General features: G+C 51.1%; 2 protein-coding genes across 11 annotated transcripts; one reads left to right on the top strand and one right to left on the bottom strand.

Annotated features, from left to right (window-relative positions):
* The first annotated feature begins 338 nt into the window (after window positions 1-338).
* On the top strand, window positions 339-16,816 carry LOC146598174 (ADAMTS-like protein 2). Of its 10 annotated transcripts, none has more exons than XM_085300952.1 (17): window positions 339-437; window positions 2,586-2,661; window positions 3,153-3,255; window positions 4,272-4,417; window positions 5,200-5,323; window positions 6,583-6,663; window positions 7,084-7,259; window positions 7,548-7,977; window positions 8,666-9,086; window positions 9,947-10,053; window positions 11,076-11,202; window positions 11,761-11,974; window positions 12,391-12,546; window positions 12,985-13,155; window positions 15,116-15,292; window positions 15,960-16,104; window positions 16,225-16,816. In XM_085300952.1, exons 1-17 carry the CDS (start codon window positions 406-408, stop codon window positions 16,341-16,343), a joined length of 2,805 nt encoding a protein of 934 aa, XP_085157078.1. In that variant the 5' UTR covers window positions 339-405; the 3' UTR covers window positions 16,344-16,816. The 10 variants fall into 10 exon arrangements, 9 of the variants coding, with proteins under 9 accessions (XP_085157078.1, XP_085157077.1, XP_085157076.1 ...); XM_085300951.1 differs by having other exon boundaries at window positions 11,758-11,974; XM_085300950.1 differs by having other exon boundaries at window positions 11,073-11,202.
* Window positions 16,817-17,032: 216 nt separating this feature from the next.
* Window positions 17,033-21,802, bottom strand: LOC146598173 (protein FAM163A-like). Its single transcript, XM_085300948.1, has 3 exons — window positions 21,642-21,802; window positions 21,169-21,283; window positions 17,033-20,164 (listed from the first exon to the last, which is right to left on the bottom strand). Exons 2-3 carry the CDS (start codon window positions 21,259-21,261, stop codon window positions 19,766-19,768), a joined length of 492 nt encoding a protein of 163 aa, XP_085157074.1. The 5' UTR covers window positions 21,262-21,283; window positions 21,642-21,802; the 3' UTR covers window positions 17,033-19,765.
* Between the last annotated feature and the right edge of the window lie 132 nt (window positions 21,803-21,934).

The following is a 21,934-nucleotide window of genomic DNA, read 5'->3' as shown; positions in this document are numbered from 1 at the left end:
GGCCATCAAACATAAAATAGGAAGATGTTGCCATGAAAAAATYTAGCTGAAACATAGAAGCACATACCTGGTGGGAAACAGAGAGCCAGAGCCAACAACAATCTGCTGCAACGATGGCTTTAGGGCAGGGAGACCTTCTCTTTGCCAAATTTGTCTTTCAGGAATGAAGCATTTRCCCTCATGGTAGTCTCTGGGCTGGGTATGCAGGAAACGAAAGCAGTATAACAGCAACAAGTTCGCCTTGCAGGCGGGGGGAGGCAGGTTCTCYAGCCAACCATTCTCTGTTTCCGTCAGGACAGTAGTGAGGCAACAGATGGAGCTGGCCCYTGGGACGAAGAGGTCACCAAGTGGTGGGGAGAGTGGAGCTCCTGGTCCACCTGCTCCCGGTCCTGCGGCGGAGGTGTGATGTCCCGGGAGAGGCACTGCTTGCGGCAGAGGTGAGTCATGTCCTGATGGGAGCCCTGGCCTGGGTGCCRGAACTGCCCCCCAGTTCTCAGGGTCACCTGTGCTGCCAAGGACAGGGGTTGCTGCCATGGAACGGGTGGTGAGTGGCTGCAGTGGGGATGATTGATATGGGAGAAACATCTGCGAGTGGGGTAGGCCCTATAACATGTCCCTCAGCCTGGCTCATCTAATGGGGAGAGGAGGCTGCTCACCTCATGGGATCTATGCTGGAGGAGGTGACCTTTATTCAACCTCCCCTTTCCTTCACAAACCCCAACTTATTGCCACTGTTCTGCCCAGCCTGACCCTGATTTGTAACCAGCTCTTGGGCTTAGGATGTGGCTGTATATTCCCGGACACCTTCTGGGCACTTGATTTACTCCTGGCAGCAGCCAGCTCAGCTGCGTCTCAGCAATTTCCCCTCCTTATTGCCTGCAGAGCCTGCAAGGTTTCTTTCCCTATCATTTATCTGACTCCATCGCTTGATGGCATCTCCCGTTGTCACCTACATCCCTGTAAGTCCCCTTCAGCTACCAAAGCTGAACGGCTCCGCGTTGGCGGAGCAGTTTTGTGGGAGCAGGGAGAGCTGGGGAGCTTCAGCTTCCAAGCTCCTGCCGTTGCCTGCTGGGTCAGCCTGCCACCGAGCCCCGCTCGCCACCGTGGGGGCACCTCACTAACCCGCTGTGCCAGGCTCTGGAGACGTTAACGAGAGCTGGCATCAGAGAGCCCAGCGAGCCCGGGGGGCTGCTCAGCTCCTTTCCTTTCTGCATGAGTGCGCTCCTGAGCAGAGGCCCCTTCCCACTCCCCTTCCTTCAGAAGAAAAGAAATTTGCTTTTATGTGGGCCGGCTGGCAGCATAACGAGGGTCTGGATGTGCAGAGGTACCGTCCGTCTGGATGTGGCCTCGCCGCTAATGAGGCTTGAAAATATCTCTGACCCTGCTCCTCCTCCCCAGCACACACGGCCATTATGGGAAACAGTAGCCGGGAAGGAGCTTGGGGCTTTCCCATTCCCCTACGCAACCAGAGCAGCCTTTCTGCTCTTTGCATGCCTCAAGAAAAGAGATCGCCTCCTGGTTCGGCTTCTGCTCTATCCGTGACCCCACAACCTGGGCAGGGGAGGGCTTTATTGTAGAGTCTTACTCCAAAATTCAAGCCTCAATTAAACAAAACAAAACAAAACAAAAAAACAAAAACACCCTACCAACATAAAACCCAGCCCAAAGGTTTCTGTGGCTTAAGGAAAGCAGCTTAAGTGTGAGCCAAGCATGCCCAATGAAACAATTTCTGCCTGAGTCTGCAGGCAGCCTCTTCCTCAGCTGAAAGGCATGGCAATTTTGAAGCCTTATGGTGCAAAGTTAGGCTTTGTCTGCATTGTAAGTGCTGCTCTGAGGGASAGCTGCACTACCTCTGACCAGTCCACCTTAAATATGTCTACATGGTGCTTCTTTACACAGCGCACCCTAAGTTTCCAATAGTATTAACCCGTTGTCTGCTGCTGACCTTTACAGAGAGCACGTTGCCTTAATCTGTAGTCTCAGTATTTCTTCCTATATCTTCTCAGCTTTCCAGAATTTTTTAGCTTTTATGTCAGTCAAGCACTCCTGCATCCCAAAACAACTTTTGATGGCATAAGCTAAAGCATCAGGTGTTGTGAAACTTGATGGGCTTTGGTCCATCATCAGCACAAAGCCTTCCCTGCTAATTTTTTGAGGTAGCCAGTCCCTGTGAGAGGTGCTGTCTCTCTGCCTACTGCCTGRTGAGTCCTGAAATCCCTGGTCACTGCAAATTACAGATGCCTCTGTGGGAATGGTGGATCATTAGTATCTATTGATCTTTTGTCAAATCAACCTTTCTGAAGCTCAGAGGTGAAAGGAAACAGCATATTGATACTGCGTATGCTCTGTTGACCTGCCTCAAAGCAAGAGTAACCTAAAATCAAAGTTCACTCAAAAGCACTGAAAATGCATTTCACAGGAATTGTTGGCTAATCCAGATCCAGAAAGCTTTGTGCTGATAAAATGCCTGCCTTGCTTCACCCGATTATGTCAGGTGTGACTTCTCTATCATCCTCACTGTCTTAGTGCTTCACTGTCCTCCAGCTCACTACTGCTTATTACTGCTTGCTCTCTCTGCTTTGCAGGCTCCAGATGCCCCAGGGAACAAACAGCACCATGTGTGTTGGCCAAGCCAAACACTACCAGCTGTGCCAGCAGCAGGTGAGAACCACTTCCAGCGCTGCTGGGTCCTCATCGGGGCATGTGGAACTCAGAGTGCCACACCTGGAGCTGTGAGAGTACCTGCACTCAGGGTGCGACTGGTCTGTCAGAAGAGTGCTGACAAGGGGTGTAGTCCACTCCTGGGGCAGTTGCTGATGTGCCTTTGAACACATGGGAAATAGATTCTACTCCCTGTGAAAAGTAGTGAAAAGGATATAAAAACATGTTTTGCTGGGAGAAGTTCTTCCAATACGCTTTTTTCTTTCCTGCAAGTAATTTTGCAGGATTTAAATACAGCTGTCTGAGGGGCCCTTAGAGATGGAGGCCTGGCCTTGCTGCCTGCATTGCAGCACCTCGAAGACCGGCATTGATTGCCCTCTTCTGTGCTGGATAGGACATCTGCATCCTCGAAGAATACAGTTGGGACAAGCAGTTGTCGCAAGCATAGCTGTGCCATAGGGAGCTTTTGATCATGTTTATTCCCTCCACAGTCCTGCCCAGCCAACACAGCAAGCTTCAAACAACAGCAATGCTCAAGTTTCAATGCTAAATCCTTTGGGAAGCGCTACTACCACTGGATGCCCCTTTATCCAGGTGGGTCTCCACAGCCTCCACACAAAGACAGGGGCAGGGGATCAGGATGAAAAAGCACCCGCAGGATTGTCTCAGACAAGATGGGAGAGGGGAAGGTCACAGGGGATAAGAGATGGGCGCTACTGGCTAGTTTGGAAGCTTCCTTATGCTCCCTGTTTTGAAGGGATCATTCCCCATCTCTTCACAGAGCCACTCCACCCAGCCAAGTCTCCTTTCTCACCATACCTACTCCCGCTTTGGATCCTACCTCAGCAAGCACCGGTGTGCAAACAGGGCACAGGCTTTTCTTGAACTGTCTTGGCTACCCAGCAATCATCTTGGCAGCGTGCATGTTCACTGTCTTCATGCCTTCTCCCAGCTTGGCTGCCTCTGTCACCCAGCATGCCTTCCCACAGGGGTAGTGGTGGGTTATTCTGAACAGGAGGCACAACCATTTGCGGCACAGAGGCAGAGACAACCAAATTACTTCACAGGGGCTGCCAGATAGCTTCTGAGGCCAAGATTCAGCTCACTTGAGATCTGACTGTTGTTCCAGACCTGCCTGTTTCTCTCTTTCCATTAACTGCAGAGGAGACACAGAACATCTACACTTCTGGGTTAAGCTGCTGAGTTGGATGGGATGTAGCTGACTACAGCCTCACACAGCTGTCAGTTCTCTCATAGGTTTTGCTTGCTCTTGTGTACTTACGCATGGCCTGAGATCCAYTGATGTGGAGCCTTACGTCTGGCACAGAGAGTAGCAATGCTTAGGAGAGAGGCTGTGGCAAGGAAGAGGGTTTGCCACCAAGGCAAACTTCTTCTTCTTCCCTTCTGCTAGGCATGGTCCCCAGTTGCAGCCTCATACCATGACCCCTTTACCACTAGAAGATCTGTAGCCTTGGGGTCTCCTCTTGGGAAGCAAGAACATCCCAGATGACATCAAATGAACAATATAGATAAGAGGAAAGTCCCCTTCCTTGCTGCCCATCTCTGATCACCTTGACCTGCCTAGTGATTTTCTGTCTTTATTCCTTCAGATGACTACACCAGTATCTCCAACAAACCATGTGACCTCCAATGCACTACCAGGAGTGGAGAGAGGCAGCTGATGGCCCGGGCACAGGATGGTACCTCTTGCAAGGACAGGACCTATCAAGGGGTCTGCATCAATGGGAAGTGTGAGGTAAGGCCTTAGGAGGAAGCAGTATGGGAGCTGGGAGCGTAAGCACATGGCTGGAACTCCCAGTCATTGCAAGGCTAGGGGCCTGGCAGGGAAGTGAAACTGAGGCCTGGCATGGAGTTATTACACATACCTGTGGATGTCTGTGGGTTAGAATGGAGCAGAGAGGCTCACACAGAGGACATTAGACACATGCATGCATTCCCACTGAGTGACAGCACTTTCCTCCCAGCACAGAGACGACTAGAATCTTAKGTTTGTTTTCATAGTCATCCAACATTGCAAAAATCTTTCATCTGATTTTTCCGTCACATTGCAAGGATGGAAGATAGGTGTATGCAGCATTATGTAGAGAAGAGCCTTACAACCTCAGATACACCTGTCTTTGATGCAGCATCTCCTGAGGGAGTAATGATGTTGTGTGTCAGTTTTTCAGTGAGAAGGGTTAACCTAAAGGTAGAGAGAGAAGGAACCAAAACAGCTTCCCCAGTTCTTACTCCATTCACCTCCACACACAAGCCCCTGTCCCCTGTTCAAGAGCACAAGGTAGACAGTCACAAGTTACGCAGGTGAATTTCTGCAGCATCTGGATTTATTTGCTCATCATTCCTCTACAAGCTACCCTACATCCAGACCTATACCCTCTCCTAAAGAACATGGTAGCATTTCCTTGAGAAGGCCCTGACCTGTAGAGATGAGGTGGTCCCAGGAAACTCTCTCTCTCCTTTTTTCTTCTCCTTCTCCTTCTTTTTTTTTTTTTTTTTTTTTTTTTTAATTCTTTGCAGCCAGTCGGGTGCGATGGGAGCCTGTATTCACCCCGGACGATGGACAGATGCAGGGTGTGTGGAGGGGACGGCAGCACTTGCCACCGTGTCTCGGGCAGCTTCCGAAAGGGAATCTCACAGATAGGTACTCCCTGCTACCGCAGTCCAGAGACTTCACTGCTGCTTCTTACCACCAGCTAACATCAAGGGTGACTGGTCTGAACTGGGGTAGGAATTTCCCAGGTGCTTGGTGGAAAGAGCTGAAGAATGACACCCCTGCTAAAATACCTGTATTTGTCCTTTCAGCTTAATCATCAGAGGACGTTGGTTTGATGTGCTGTGTATTGGGTTGGCAAAGTTTACCTTCACCTCTTTGTGACAGGAAGCAGCTGGGGATCTATTTGTTCCTATTGATTTGGGCATTTTGCCCATGTCAGATGATGCGAACAGGTCATTGAATCTGCTTTTATTTGTGCTACCAGTTCATTGGAAGCTTAAGCTCCTGTGTTRAGGGTCACATCATATATTTCAACTCCTGCACTTGGTCTCCTACTTTCCCCAGCCCTATAGCTGGCACAGCTGAGGGACAGTCAGTGCCTTGCAACCTCCTGATCCATTCCTCCCAGAAGGAATAGATCTGTGATGTGGCCATGCTCATTAATAATTAAGTAACTGCAGTTTTGGAATATTCTGGAACATTATTTCAAGTTGTTGTTCCACTAGTCTACCTAGTTCTTAAGCACTCAGGCCTCTTTATATAGCAGAAGTAATGGTGCTAACTGCTCTAGCAGTACTGATACARTCATTGGCCTCTCATTCCAGTCCTCAAAATTCTTGCAGAGTGGGCAAGACCTAAATTTCTAGCAGGAAAGATAAGCTGGCAAACCATGCAAGTTTAAGAGCCTTCTTATTTCCTCTCCTTTTTAAGGCCAATTTTTATGCTCCTGTTGAGATAAACTCTATTGAGTCAGGAGCTGAGGAGGCTTCCTTTTCCCTCCAGTCCCTCCAGACACTCTTTGTCCTCCAGTGTTCAGCATCAGTCCTGGTCAGGGGTAAGCTTTTTCTGTGCTCTTGGCAGAAAGAGCAGAGAACACATTTATTCACACACCTAAAGCTAATCTATTATACTTGTTCAATTCTTTCTTGTCCCTACCCCTAGCAGTGCTCAGACTGAGCCTTAGAGACCTATAATAGTGATATGTAGAAAGGCTTCAGAGGAGAGCTAGGATTAGATCTCATGACCCAGCATGACATGCATGTACACCGTTAGCATCCTACCCATGAAGGGAAGCACTGCCTTGCTACATGCAAACTTATCCCATGAACTGCATGAAAAGCTCATGAACCTAGAGCTTTTTGTTCTGTCCTCATACTTTTCTGATCCTTTCTGTTCCCGTTCCTCAGGTTATGTGTTCATCACCAACATCCCTGCTGGTGCCACAGACATCCTCATCATTGAGCGCAGGAAAACTGAAAACATCCTGGGTAAGCAGAGAAGCGGGATGGACATGGAGAGCCAAGTTCAGCTGCCTGGGAGGTGGGAGGAGGGCTCTGGTCACCCTCATCTTTGCTATGGGAGAGCTGGAYCAACAAGCATCTCCAGGGCAGCATAGGGGCACTTCATCTCTCCAAAAACCAAGGCTATCACATCTCAAGCATTTGGAAATCAAGCTCACTATGAGCAGTCCCTACCGTGAAGACTCTTGTTGGAGAGGAAAGTGAAAGCGCCAGGCGTTGGATACCACTGATCTGACCAGGCATGGAAGATGAACGCTGAAGGGCCTGCAGTTCTTTGTTTTCTAGAGGGCTTTTCCCAGTGATGAACTGTCTGCTCTCCTCAGTGCCATTGCAGTCCCACTGCTCTGCGTGGAGTGTCATACTTGTCCCTTTTCTCTCTCTTTGAAGCACTTGCAGATGAATCCGGGCATTTCTTCTTCAACGGCAACTCCGCCATTGACAACCCCCAGAACTTCAGGGTAGCTGGCACGATCTTCAAGTATCGGCGGCCCTCGAGCCTGAACTCGGATGGGCTGGAGTATATCATAGCTCATGGGCCCACCAACCAGTCTCTGAATGCCATGGTATGTGGGGAGCTACTTTTAGGCTTTCCTGTCTTGTGTGTCCATTTTAGAGCTCCCAAAATCATAAGCCTCCCTCAGACAAAGGGACAATTAATCTAGTTCCCAARTCAAGCCTGAATATGTAGGCAGCTGAGGAAGCCAGATACTGTCTTGAGAGGGTTTCCTCTTGGGTTTACGAGAATGCTTTCTCCTCAGCATCCATCACAAAGTGGATGTGATTAAGAGATCTCTGTGAAAAATTCGTCCATAAAATAAAAGGATTTCATTTTCTTTCCCTGTTGCCTCCAGTACTATAACTTTAATGGGAAAATGCCGCACATAACTTATGACTACACTGTGCCACGAACACCAGCTCTCCGAACTGCAGCCCCTGCTGTTGACGCACCTCTCTATCATCACCTACCAGAGACCAGCCAGAACAAACCCATTCCCACCAACTCCAGAGCTGGCCAGGACTTCAATGCCACATGGCTTTCCCTGTTGCCAGATGACACCAGTGAACAGCTTCCTCTAGGAGAAGGGCATGAAGATTTAGGCTTCAACCGCCAGGATTTCTTTCAGACTAACTCTACTAGCGAGCCTCGAGGCCGGGGCTGGGAACAAGGTGGAGAGAAGGAGGAGAAGTATGACTTCCAGATAAGACAGGTCTACCATGCAAATACGGCAAGAGAGGAAGAAGAGAAGGAGGCAACAACAATTGGTGGAGAAACAGAGTTGGGTTGGTTGCTTTGTTTTATCTTGACTCCCAAGGCTTCACCCRTTGAAAGTGGACATTCGAATCTGATCTTCTTGAAATCTAGGGTGGCTTTCCCATCACGGCAGACAGTAGGAAAAGATGATTAAYGGGCATGGGCAGAGACTATCAGGGAGCAGCAAGGAAAAGGGAGCTGGGAGCTGAGGGCAGCCACAACACAGGCAAGGCAGTGCCCGCTCCAGAAAGGTGTAATCCCACAGCACCTAAGCCTGGCAAGCAGAGCAGGGTGGTGGCAGCAACAGATCCTAGGGACAGTCCAGTGATCATCAGGTGAAAGCAAGGGAATTCTGAGGTCAATCCGGGAAACTCAAACAATTCAGGAACAGGACTGGGAACAAAGTACAYCTGTAACACAGCTCATGCCAGGACTAAAGGCCCAGGCCTGAGCTTAAATGGAGTTCCTGRCCCATGGGCAGAGAGTGTGTGTGAGGATCCCAGGTGAGGCTTAATGGTGCACTTAGGGCCCTGAATGCAACTTATGATGTGAAGTCCAAATACTCAGTGTTTTTTGCCTTTTTAGGTACCACTAAACCACATGCTAAAGTTTAAGCCATCCGAGGTGGTTGAAGACCTATTTGGCCCTCAGTCTCCTTAATACAATCAAGGTAGAGGATATTTTACCCTCATAAGCATCCCCGTGTTTTTCCTCCAGCCCTCAGATTCACTCAGATTTCCACCAGCACGGCCATACCCTACAGCATGAGGAGACCCGAGCTTTCAGAGAACAGCCACGTAGCGTCCTCCAGGCTTCGTCTCTTCAGGTGGCTGTGTCACCGGGACCCGCACAACACTGCCTTCTGTAGGGAGCTGCAGCACCTGGCTGCTAGGCTGGCCCGGAGAAACTCCACAGCAGGGCTACGGAGCGAGTGGCCTGCCCAGTGGCCACAGGGCCTTCACAAAGCATCAGCCCGTAAGAACTTGCTGGAGGACTTGAAGGTGGAGACGTTCACTGAGAGTCAGGGGGAAGCAGCTAACTACAGCTTGATGGCGTCTGTGGAGAGCCCTCTACTAGGTGCCAGTACTACTGCGGACATCAGCCAGGCAGAGCCTCTGCAAGCCCCTGGCACTGAAAGGTGGCACTTGATATCCAGGGCAAAACAGGAGCATGGTTAGCTGGGGAGGGAGGGTTGAGCCAATCCTCTGGTAGTCTTGCCGCTGTCCTTGGTGTTCCTGTTTTCCAGTGTCTATCCTTGGCAGCTGCTGTAGATGCTTCACCAATGGTGTGKCCACTGAAGATTAATTTACACAACTCCTGGTCTGACACAGAGCCTCCAGAGCATATTTGCTGGCTCCCCTCTTTCTAAGGGATCCATGTAACTGAGTTTTGAAGGACTTGTAAGGTCAACACTAACCTGACTGGCCAGGAGTCTATAGCACATCATACACACACCCCTTCCCTCACATGCTGCCCCATTCTGTCCCGTTGCTCTACACACACACACACACACACACCCCTCTCTAACTTCAATAAATCTTTTACAGGAAACTGAGGGCCAACTTTAAACATCTTTTACAAGTGACATGTGAGCTTTCCCTACCACGCTATGCAATATTAAGAGGGATCTTGCTTGGGCACCTCTTTGGAACCTAACGTGATACCTTTCAAAGTGATCCTATCAGCTGAGGCTGAGGTCCCCCAAATGTTCCAAGTGTGATGTCTTCAAGTCTCACTAGAAACTRCATCCTCTCAGAGGGGTTGACCCATGGCCAGTCACAGCCTTGCTGGTTGAATTCAGGGGGCAGATCAGGGATTTGCACTCTCTGCTTGTCAGTGATGTATCTTGCCCAAGGTGGGGGAGATGGGGATCGAGAGCAGAACCATTAGGTTCATTCTCCTGTCTTCAAAGAATGTCAGAAGGAAGTTAACTCCACTTGCATTTGATATCCTGCAGTAGATATTTCATTTTAGTTCATACTTCTCCTTTCTCCACAGCAACGAGTTTGATGTGAGCCCTGGGGGCCACGATGACATCAGCTTGGCTGACATGTATCGGTGGAAGGTCTCAGCTTATGCCCCTTGCAGCTCCACGTGCACATCAGGTAGGTTTGGCATTAGGGCTTCAGAGGCCTTTGCTGGAAAGTCCTCGGTGCTAGTTCAGCTGAGATCTGGAGCCTCCAAAGTGCTTACAACACTGAATCTGTTCCCTGTGTTCTGCAAATTCACAAAGGAGCAGTTTCTTAAGGACGGGAACCTCTAAAGCTTTGAAGACTTAGTGCTTATTTTCAAGGCCGGTTTCCACTGAAGACACATCCATATCRGAAAAGCTGTCACATCTGGTACCCACATTTGCAATTGCAGTAAATGGTAGTGGGGAAGAAACCAATCTCATCCAGCCACAGTCAGGACCCAAAGCTCTGAATAGTACTATAGTCCTTTAACAGTGAGTCTGTTCTCCAGGTCTCACTCACATCTTCCACTAGCATCAGACCTGCTTGAAAATGACAAATAGATAGCACGATGAAAACTTAGTCTGTGTTTGGACGTGACACGAGCCAAGCTTAACTCCTACTGGCAATGATTTGCTGAACAAGATTCATTGGTCTGAACAAATGACTTTCTGTAATTTCAATCCATATACTGGCCTCCAACTTCTTCACCATTTGCTTCCCTCTGTGTATGGTAACTGGAGAGGGCAGCTGTGTTTTGGTGGAAAAACAGGACAGTTTCAAGTTCTATTGGTCTGAAAACGGCATCTTGAAGTGATTGACTTTTGCAGTGGTGCCAGCCTGAATTTCCATGCTTTAGAGGATGATTTTTGACATCCATTTTCCTTCCCAAGATGGTAGGTAAAGTGACAGCTCTAAAATAAGTCTGAGGAGAGAAGAAACCTATCCATACATCTGGCTGATTTTTGTCTTTAGCCTTTTACCAGTTCATGCCTCTCCTAGGAGACTGATCATGTGAGGTYCTTTTTGGCTGCTGAAGGAGAGAATATTGGTATTTTGAAAATGGCGGGTAGAGGTTGAGATGCAGCGAGCACTCGCCAATAATCTAATCAAGGTAGGAGGAGGCTTTTGGATCTGATGGAGCCTGACAAGAGATGTTCTTGATTGTCCAGCAGGTATCAGTGCCTCGTATGCGATGTGTGTCCGATATGATGGCGTGGAAGTGGACGAAACATACTGTGATGCCCTRATGCGACCAGAACCTACTCATGAGTTTTGCATGGGGAGAGATTGCCAGCCCAGGTGAGTGGAAATGATTGACCCTCAGTCGCACATCTCCATCTGCCAAACACTGAGATATAGAGGGAAGGAGCAAAGATGGGGCTGGCATGGTCCCATCACCCACAGGCCTATCTTGCTCTAGGCACTGTGAGTCACTGTAGTGACTCACAGTGGGGAGCACTGGTTGAACAACCTACTAGAGCCCCTCACAACCTAAGCAATTGGCTGTGCATAGGGACAACATATCTTTGTAATCATTTTCTGCTCAAAATATACAGCCATTTCTGGACTGGAAGGTATGCTTAAGCAGCTAAACAGCTAAGCTAAGCAGCTTGCATGTATCCCCACATATGCAAGAAGGAAGGAATTTACTGCGTCTGCATTAYCTGCTAAGGGCAAAGTTGGCTCTTAGGACCAGACCTCCTCAACACAGACACATGCATGGGGAGCAGATTTGTACCAGCAGTTATTAGGGCAGAGAGTTCCAGGCTTGCAGACATAGCCAAGCCACCCTGTGTCCCGTGGCCTGCTTACCTGGGTTTTGCATTGTGCTTTCTCTCCTGGGGACTGTTTGAGGAGGTGGGAGACCAGCCGGTGGAGTGAATGCTCCAGGACCTGTGGAGAGGGCTATCAGTACCGAACCGTGCGCTGCTGGAAGATGCTGGCTCCAGGCTTTGACAGCTCTGTTTATGATGATCTCTGCGAGTCAGCTGGGCTGGCCAGGCCCATGGAGAGGAAAGCCTGCAAGAACACAGCCTGTGGGCCCCAGTGGGAGCTCTCTGAGTGGTCTGAGGTAGGCAGCAAAGAGTCTTTGATCCCAGAGGTAAGCAGCCAGGGGAGCTGAACTGAGGGTGGATGGGGAAACTGTGGTGTGGAGACAGAGATAAGCTAAACCCCACATCTTCATATAAATCCTTTCCACTGACTTCCCATGACCCAGTTGGGACTGGGGCATGAAAAGTGCTCAAGGACTCCATATAGCAGTCCAGGCCTCAACATCTTGGGCCACTGGAGTGCTAGGACCCAAAGAAAGTTAGCTGCAGAGATGAGAGACAGACTCACCTTTCTCTTTGCCTGCTCAGGTCCTTCCTCTCTGTGCTAGTGCAGCAGAAACAAAACAGAAGGAAGCATTTGCAYATTTGCACTTTGTGTTTTCTATCCTTTGCTCATCCCCCTTAGTCTGTTTCTAACTCCATGTGGCCTTTGCAGTGTTCAGCCCGATGTGGCACGCAAGGGACGATGAAGAGGGAGGTGCGCTGCTCAGTAGAAGCACCCCTCTGTGACAAGTCCCGAAAGCCCAGCAGCGAGAAGATGTGCACAGGCCCGCCCTGTGACCGCCGCTGGATCGCCTCAGACTGGGGCCCGGTGAGTGCAGAGAAGCTGCCTGTCCTTGCCCCTGACGAGGGTAACACGAGGTGGGCAGGAGGGAGATATCAGCTCTGGAGCAGATGGGGCAGGCACATTGCTGCTCTCCTTCAGCTCTCATCTGGCAGAGGCTGAGCTAGCGAAATCGTGTTGCTCTGCAGTTTTGCCTCTGCCACTCGATGCACTATGAATTTTGGTCAGCTATGAGGTAAACAAGTACAAAATCCATTCAAAAAATCGAGGAAGCTCTTGGCACCTGGAGACAAGGGGCTCAAATGGAAACCCCTGACCCGACATGCCTCTACAAACTGCTGGGGTCAAGTGTCACAGCCCCAGTAGCAGAGCTAAACTTCAAATTCAGGTCTTCTGGYACCCACCAACATCTCTTCTTCTCCTACCTGCTTCCTGCTGTGTCTAAATGCCCTTTATTCCTCCAAGTGCTCAGGTTCATGTGGTGAGGGACGTATGAGCCGCTTCATCGCTTGTCGCAACCTGGAGGGCAAGGTGATTTCTGACTCGCAGTGCGATCCAGCTTCCAAGCCTCTGGCTGTCCATCCATGTGGTGACAAGAACTGCCCTGCGCACTGGGTAGAGCAGGAGTGGGACCAGGTAAAGCCAGGCACAGCCCCATGGCCTCAGCCCTCTTCCCCCAACCGTCCATCTGTCTTCCTCAACAGACGGGCAAGTCTGTTTTACCGGAGCACAGTCTATTTTACCTGAGCTCCCAGAGAAAGGGAGCAGGAGCAGGTGGAGTAGTCACTGCTGCCCCGGCTGAATCAAGGGCCTCTTTCCACCCTACATCCCACAAGAGGTCGTGGGCACTTTGCTTCCTTGGCAGAGCAGGGCTGTTCACTCTGACCTCCAACTGCAGATTCAAGCCCGCATCGTGCCTCCTTCCAGAAAGAGAAAAGGAGTGATACTCCTGCTTGTCCCCTGCACCTTGTAGGCCACCCTAAAATTTGTGGCACTTGCTGCCTTCCCTGGGATGTCCATTGGAGGGCAGCAGTGTCCTGAGGAAACCATCCTTCTCTCCCACCCCTGGCTCCCAGCAAGGATCCAGCAGTTACAGGCACCACAGCAGAGCTCTTCAACCAAAACCTACACTCACGGCCTCGAGATTTTGCTCCCACCACTAAAAGGAAAGCTCCAACAAAACCAGCCTCACGTCTGGAGCTGKAGATAATTGGAGATAAACATGAGCTGGAGATAAACGTGAGCCACACAGCCCAAGACCATGCCCTGGAAAATACATCCAGCCTGTGAACATGTGTTTGTCTCAGGTCTCATAGTCCAGCGAGAATGGCCCATTTGCCCCCCCTCTACATGTGGGTGAGTGACGGGTCTCTGCTGCTCTACTCCCCCTCTTTTGCTCAAGGCCTTGCAGAATTGTGCTTCCAGTTAGAAGGTGGTCCAAATCTCCAAGARGAACATGTTGATACATTTGTTAAAGTTGGGCTTTGTCTTATAAAGCCCTGAGCAAAATAGGGATTCATAAATCACTAGGGAAGAAGGTTGCTAGCTTTCTAGGGAACCAGTGAAACAGCCAAGCCCTGTCCCCTCCATCCATTGGTAAAATCCTGCTGTCCTTTTGCTGCCCTTTCCTACCTCTTGACAGCATTCAGCCGAGTCTCCTTCCAGCATTGGTAAATAGCACAAACTGATTAAACCTGGAGACCTGTGGCAGTCCTGTAGCCCCTTCTTGTCCTGGTTTGTGGTGTGGGTCACTCATTGTTCTGCAGTACAGTTTTTTTCAGCTGTTGCTAGGCTATTAAACTCAGCCTGAGCTCTGAAAGGCCAGCTGAGCTCCTCACCCTGATGCATGCTAGCTTCTTTGCCTTTGCTGTGTTCTCCCAGGTGGCTGATTAGCTCTTGATGAGCCAGCCATTCTCAGGGTGACTAAGGGGGGGTGCAAACCAGCTTCCTCCCTCTGTGGCTGTGCTCGCCCTGGCATAGTGGAGAAGGGCATAAAGCAGTGAAATCTCAAACCAGTAACTGCCATCAGGGAGCAGAGCAAAGCTAGAATCAGATATTTCCTGCTTCCTGCATGCTTCTCCCAATGTCATCCTAAGACACCGAGCCCTCCCACCTAGGCCAGTATGGCTTTGGGCTGAGCAGTACATGTTCGTGCAAGTGACCTGTAATGCACTCGTTTGGCCCCCTTGGCCCCAGGCAAAGGTTGTCGTTGCACCAGATGTCAACCACAGTTGCTACACAAATACATTACTGTGTACCTGGCTTACATGGTCTTTGAGGACATGGATGCATGTGAAATAAGACAGAATTCTTTTAGTCTTGCTTTAGCTGCTCAGGTCCCTTGTGGTAGCTGCTTTCAGGCCAGCCAAGCAGCGCTGGCTAAACTCTGATACCAGCTCCTGTCTCCACTCTCCAAGAAATTCAGCTCCTTTGCAGACACCCATTGCTCCTGTGACTTGGGAAGCACCAGCTCCACTGGTGTTAGCACAAGCACTAAGCAACTTGCTTCTGAACAAGATGCTGTCTTACCTGCAGCCTGAGGCTCTGCAGCTGAGGAGCATCATTCATTACCTGGCTGTTACGTTCTCTTTCTCAGTGTGATGCCACCTGTGGGCGAGGAATGAAGACTCGGATTGTCTTGTGCGCGGGCCTGGAGAATGGTGTGTACAGGGAGTACCCTGAGAAGCGCTGTGAGGCCTCTCAGAAGCCTGAGGAGCAAGCTACCTGTTTCAAGAGACCCTGTTCAACATGGTTCACTACCTCCTGGTCTCAGGTAGGGCTCAGGGATGCAGAGAGAGGTGGCCTCGTAACCTAGGTTGATGGAGCATGAACTGCTCGGAGCACTGAGGACTTGTACTGCCTTGTTCTTCTAATGCACTGCATTAGATCTAGACAGGCCCCTGAACTGTGTTCTGTGGCAGACCAGATAGCCAACGGAGGGACTGGCGTGTGCTAGCTGAAGAAAATCTTAGAGCATGTAGATTACTGCCTCAGGCAAGACAATGACCATGCTGCAGCAGATAGAGGCCTGTCCCCTCCCTCTGCTAGGAGTCCATGTTCTGTCCTCCTCCACTGCTTTCCCTTCATTTTAATTGCTAAGCGTTCAGGGAATCAGGGGAGAGGGGACTGGGGCTGGCTCACAGCAGCCATTTTGTCCATCTTCATTCACAGCATCAGCATCCAAAGCAAAAACCTTTCTAAGTTCCACTAAAGAGGCAAAAACAAACTCTTTCATCACCCTGCCCAACCCCCAGCTTTGTCTGGCTCTCCTCCAGCAATGAGAGGGAAGTGGGGGTTTGAGACTGGTGCRTTCTCAGGAACAGGAGACTCCCCAAAGCCAGGAGACTGAGAGGCCTGACTGAAAAAAAAAAACCACTTGGAACATACAGGAGAGAAAGAARATGCCTCTCACAAACCCTTTTCTCTCTTGATCCCGACAGTGCAGCAAGACGTGTGGGGCTGGTGTGCGACTGCGTGAGGTGAAGTGTTACCAAGGGGAGGTGCTGGGTCAGGGCTGTGACCCCACATCCAAACCAGAAGCCAGGCAGAGCTGCCAGCTCCAGCCATGCCCCACAGAGGCACCAGGTAAGACTGGGAGGGCCAGGAGAGAGAGGAGCCCTTGGGAGTCCTTTGCTCCATCCAGCTGTCAGCTGGAGGAAGCGCATCTCTGCTCTAACGCCTTCTGTGGGTGCTTCTGTCCCCTAGAAGAAGACTGTGAAGACAAAGCAACAGCCAACTGTGTGCTGGTGCTGAAGGTGAAGCTGTGCTCTCATTGGTACTACAGGAAGGCTTGCTGCCGGTCGTGTCGGACCAAGTCACCTTGACTGCTGTCAGGCCATACTTTGYTTCCAAGCTCAGGGGCAAGAGCCCCCGGAACCAGACTTTACCACATGAAGCCACCCCGCTTGGCTTGGCCGTGGAGCCAGTCCCTGCAGACAAGCCTGCTTAGCGAGGAAGGATTTTAGGACTTAGTCATCACTGTCCCCTCTCCACTGAGAGGATTTTACTTGAGACAAACCACCAGTTCCTACAAAGCTACTGAGAAGTGAGTTGGGAAAGCCTGTCTCTGCTGTCAGTCATCTCTGAAGAGCTCTTCCTCTTCCTCAGTGCTCCAGTAATTCACGTGCAGCCCCAACTAGGCTCACAACAGGGAAAGGCCTAGTTGGAGGTGGTGAGGCGCAGAGGCCACCCTACAGCAGAGCCCAGATGGTAGCAGCAGCCACTCTGCTCTGCTCTGCAGATTTTTCAACTATAAGGTCAATATCTAAAACACACCAAAAATTTCTGTGTCACAATAAAGAGCTAAACTAGAAGTGTGTGTTTTTGGGCTGCATGCACCTAGGCCAGGTGTGAAGGAGCAAGAAGGGCAGAAGAGGAAGGACAGAAAAGCAGGAAGGGTGGGAAGGACAAATCCTTGAGCCAGGACAGCTTCCAGGGCAACACTGCAAAAATCCCRTTTTGTGTTGCCTGCTAAAGGACAGAAATCACTCATGTTTTGTATTTCAAAGTCCTCATTTATTTCTGACATTGTATTTGGATCCACAGCTGAGCAACAAAGACAGAGAATAGTAAGAGGAGAAATCTAAAGTGGAAAAAATCTGAGATCCCTCCCTTCCCCTCCTTGTTCCTCCACCTTCCCCAAAAGCTTAGACCCCACGCTTGGATATCCCATGTTTCCTGCCCTTTTAGACTCACCCATTCATGTGTAGATGTGCCAGGCCCAGGGTTTCATATGTTGGCTCTGAGGATAATCCTCACCTTGGCCATCCAGCTAATCTGGAATTGCCTTGTCAGGCTTGGCACCCTGTTAACTGGCAACAAATTATGCTTAATTTGCATACGATTAAGATGACAATATGGTTGCCAGAAGATTGGCTATGAAAGCCTTTCACCAGAAGGGTAACTCACAGAAACAAGAGCYCAGTGTGTTATCACCACCCTCTCGAGGCAACAGCCCAGCACATACTGCCGTGGCGGTGGGAAGCTTTGCTTCACCCCAAGAGGTAGAACTGGATGCCAGGACATGTAGCATCCTTGAGCTGGCTCTGTTGCATTGGCTGAGATGGTGCTTCAGGGCTGCCTGGCAGAGCRGTGCAGGTGGGAGCCCACAGCTCACACTGCAGCACCTGAACTTCTTGTGGCTCCTAGCAGGGTGGAAGTTTAGCTGGACAGATGTTCTAACAGGAAAGGATAGGATTTGCTGAGTTAGCCAAGAAGAACAGTCAGAGACCATACTATCAGGAGAGAGTACTGTCTGGACAGGCAGCAGAAGGAGCCATGGACTATCAGTTAGTGTGCTCCAGGGCACTTTGTTGCTACAGTCTGATTTTCTTCTTCCTTCCTGCTTGCCTGCTCGTAACACGAGAGAACATTTAAAGACCTGCCATCACTATATGGAGAATTGAAGGAGAGACTCTGTAAAAGAGATACAGCTAGACTGAGTCTCAGGATAATGGAAATGGCAGTGTCTTTCTGGTCTGCAGTCAGGGAGATGGTGAATAATGTTGAACCAAAGGCTGTGTAAATGGAGGCTGGGGAAAGGTATTTGGGTTATGAGGACCTTCATCGTATTTAGTATTCATCTGGCTCCCTCTTTTCTGACAGTCTGAGCAGAGGTGCCAAGGCATGAACTGGTCTAAAGCGTAAGATCGCCTTTTGCCTGGTAACGCAGACGACTGAGGCTCAGGTGACGTGTGCCTTCATACTGAGACCTACTGTAGCTGCGCATAAATAGGGAAGTTAAGACTGGCCAGCCCAAATCCTTCTACGAGGAGCAGGCCAATTYCAAATTTGTAGTAGTGAAAAAAAGCCTCGCTCATATTTCTGAGCAATTCTACCATATATTGCAAAAGCAGAGTAAGCATTTTCCTGCTATCACTTCTAATAACATCTGTAAGGCTACGGGAATCTTTGCTGTCTGGGTCCTTCCTCCCTACCATCAATGAGAACTGCTCAGCAGACCCATCCTGCTTTGGTTGCTATGGAAGTGCCTGTGAATGACGAAGATGCCTTTTTAGTAATTTTTCACTTAATTTGATTTATGGAGGAAGAAGGAACTTTCCCACATTCATTTTTGCAGAAAGACAGAGTCACTGGCCAAGTTGTCATTACTGGCTGCAGAACCAATGAACTCAGGCTCAGGTCTTGCATCCTCTTCTTCAGAAAGGAAAGGAGGGGTGCCCCTTTGGAGGTCATGGTCCCATCAAAGGAGGAAAAGTGACCTAGTGGTCTCCTCTGTTACTATCAAAAGCAAAAGCTGTCCTAATCACAATCTTCATTCCAGCGTGCCAGAAATGTCAGGGTAATCTGAGGGCTTTGAATGCTGGAGGTGAGCAAGACTGCAGTTCCTTAAGGGTGCAATTCTTCCTGTAAGTAAAATCTTGGCATTTTTAATGGCCCAAGTTAAAATCACTCCTAAGAAAGCTTGTGAAGATTAGAAGGCATGGGGGCTTTGGAAGCAGAAGGATCAACCTGTGTCCATCAGTGTAYGTGAGTAGTTTTGCCAGCTCCTTTGCCTCCCTTTGCAGTCATCTAAATTCATTTCCTCTTTAACTTCTTCAGCATGTGTAAAGACTGAAGCAGGTGGGAGAGAGTGTCCTATTTTACGTTCTAATACAAAAGCTAACCATTTATGGAAACTAATATGGTATGAAGGGAGAAGAACGATCAAAACCTTTGCCTGTTTTCTCTTCCACTAGTTAGGAGCACTCGGTGTTGGGATTTTCTGCCTCTCTCCTTCCCCCCACCCCATTGCTGCTGTCACTGAGGGAGGCAGCAGCTCCGAGGATGTCATGCGTTGCTCTGTGTGCTCTGTTCATCCATACTCTGGACAAACTGGAGGCTGTGGGTATTGCCTTAGGTAGTGACAAGAAGGGTTGCTTAGTGTAGACACCAAAGACCTCGTTCTAGGCTCGGAAGTCCGGAAGGTCAGGGAAATCTTGGATAGTTATGTTGGTTTGTACTGTACATAGCCCTCATTAGACAAGTCCCTTCAGGAGATAGAGTAGAATAATAAACACACTTATTACAGGTTCAAGGATCACTGTTTTAACATCGTCCTTTGATGTCTCTCTCATCTTCTTACCCCTAAAGCTTAGCAGTGCTGGGCAGTTCAGCAGGAGGACTGTGCTGGTCTTGGACTGGACTACGGGGTCCTCTCTGCACGACCCCCCACAAATACAAGCGAAAAGCCCCTTCCCTCGAGCGAGCATCCGCTTGGAGCACCCTGTGCTAGTGACGATGGTGATTATACTTCTGTACTGATAGCCCTCGGGTTTGGGAAGCTCTCGCGAAGGATGCCGTGGCGGCTCACCGGGTAGCTTTGGAGGGTCGCCATGCTGATGGGTTGCCCCATCTCCTTGTAGCACGTGGGTGTGTAGGTGATCCTCTCGCCCCCATTGCGCACCATGTCRGCAGTCCGTATGTAAAAGGGGGAGCCGTAGGGAGAGCAGGTTGGGCAGTAGTTGTGAGCCCCTTGCTGGTTGAGCTCGTTGGGTGGGGACACGGGGCTGCCCTGGCCATCCACGATGCGAGAGCTGCAGGCATTGCAAGTGCCGAGATGTGAGTGAGCGGGAAGGTCAGGCTCTTCCTCTTCCTCCTCCTCCTCCTCTTCCTCATCAGACTCATCTTTCTTGCAGCAGTAGTACTGGAGGCAAGGGAAAGGTTTTCATCAGGAAGGGTAAGGCACCTCCACCCCCAGGAACCAGCTAGTTCTCCCCACCCTGAATACAACGGGCTAGAAAGGGAGGAAAGGAGAATAATATTCAGCCTTATCCATCGTGCTTGACTACTGTAGCTTGAGCGAGACCAGGCTGGGCTCTGCATACCAGCAATGGAAAATAATGAGAAAATAGATAGTGAGAAAGTATTGCAATGAAACCGAGTGAGGTTTGGCCCTCCCCTCGGGCTGCGCTCCAGGCAGAGCCGGTTCAGCTCCTCCACTCTGCGCCAGCCGGCTGGAAGGGAAGGCAAGGAGCTGGCGGGCAGATCTGGCTCCGCCGAGAGCCCTGCCACRTCCCGACTCACCTCGTCCGCCTGCCACAGAAACTCCCTGCCGGCCCCTCGCTGCTCGAGTTGGCTGCTCCGCTCTGCCYGATCGATACCTGGGCCCCGCGGAGCAGCTGGCGCGGGGCCGTATCCGGTTGCGGAACGGAACGAACGCGTGCTGGGACGCAGCTGGCGGGGGACTCGGCCTCTCCCCAAACGCCGCGCGCAGCRGGGCTCGCAAGCAGTAAGAGACGTTATCATGCCAGCCGGGAACACCCCCCACAGCTGCTGGACTTTTCATSGCACGGGTAACGCGTAGCTGCGTAGCACAGGCATCGCATTAACTTTTAAAAAGACAGAGGTTGTGGCTCGCTGTTGCTGAAAGCCTCCTCGTCAAATTTACAGGAAAAAAAAAAAAAAAAATCTCCACCTAGTATGGCAAACCCAGCCAAGGCAACACCTAAACTAGCAGKTGCTGCAGATCCCCCAAAGCATTAGGGGAGTCGCCCCGAGCCAGGAGGAGGAAAGGTCGTTGGTCCTCCGCAGCGCGCTGGGGAAAGGGGCTTCCCAACCCCCTGCCCTCACGGGCGGGACGCCTCTCCCGCCCCACGCCAGCAGCCTGGACGGAGGAACAGCTCCGCTGGGATTCACGGCGACGCTTACCTGTAGCCTACAGTAGCAGAGCACGGCGATGATGCACAGTAGGATCACCGTCGCTAGGATTCCCCCGGTGATAACAACAGTTCCCGCTGTCATCCGACCGGTTCTCCATCAAACTCTGGAGGGCAGGGCAAGGAGACACGCGTCATCCCTGAGGGACCTGAACGTCGGCAACCTTGCGGCTAGGGAAGCCGGTCCGACCGCTAGCGGGCAACGGGCAGAGCTGCCGGAGGTCCGAGGCCTCGAGGACCACGGGTAACCAGCAGTAGCGTCAGCAGACTCATGGTGTCTGGGGTGGGCGACGCTGGGGTGCGACGTCCCGCACGCTGACCGCGCTGCAGATCTCGCCTCCCCGCAGGCTGCGCCCGGCGCGGGGGGGGGGACGTAAAAGTCACCCCGGGGCGTAAAAGTCACCACGGCCAAAGCCACCGGCGCCAGCACCCCTCCCTCCGACCCGGCGCCCCGCTCGCACCCACCTTCCTCCCTCCCCGCAGCTGGGAAACTGGCGGCCCCTTGGAGAGCCAAGGCGCGGCGGCGGCTGCCGGTCCCTCGCGCCGCGCCGGGAAGCGCCGTCGGCCCGGCTCCGAAGCGGCGCTTCTGGAAGGGCTTTCCGAAGGCGACCGCTCGCGTCCGCCGGACCTGGAAGAGCCGGGAGGGAGACGTCAGCCGCGTCCCGCTGCGCGGGCGCCCGGCCTCGGCCGCGCTGCCGTTGGCGGCAGCGCGCCGGGGAGAAGGGCCGAGTCGGCTCGCGCAGCGCGCGGGCTAATTC

This window comes from Rhea americana, unplaced genomic scaffold (genome assembly GCF_003343005.1).
Source record: "Rhea americana isolate MKP2758 unplaced genomic scaffold, rheAme1 scaffold_17, whole genome shotgun sequence".
NCBI lineage: Eukaryota > Metazoa > Chordata > Aves > Rheiformes > Rheidae > Rhea > Rhea americana.
Note: the sequence above shows the minus strand (reverse complement) of the source record. Positions and strands in the feature narration are given on the sequence as shown.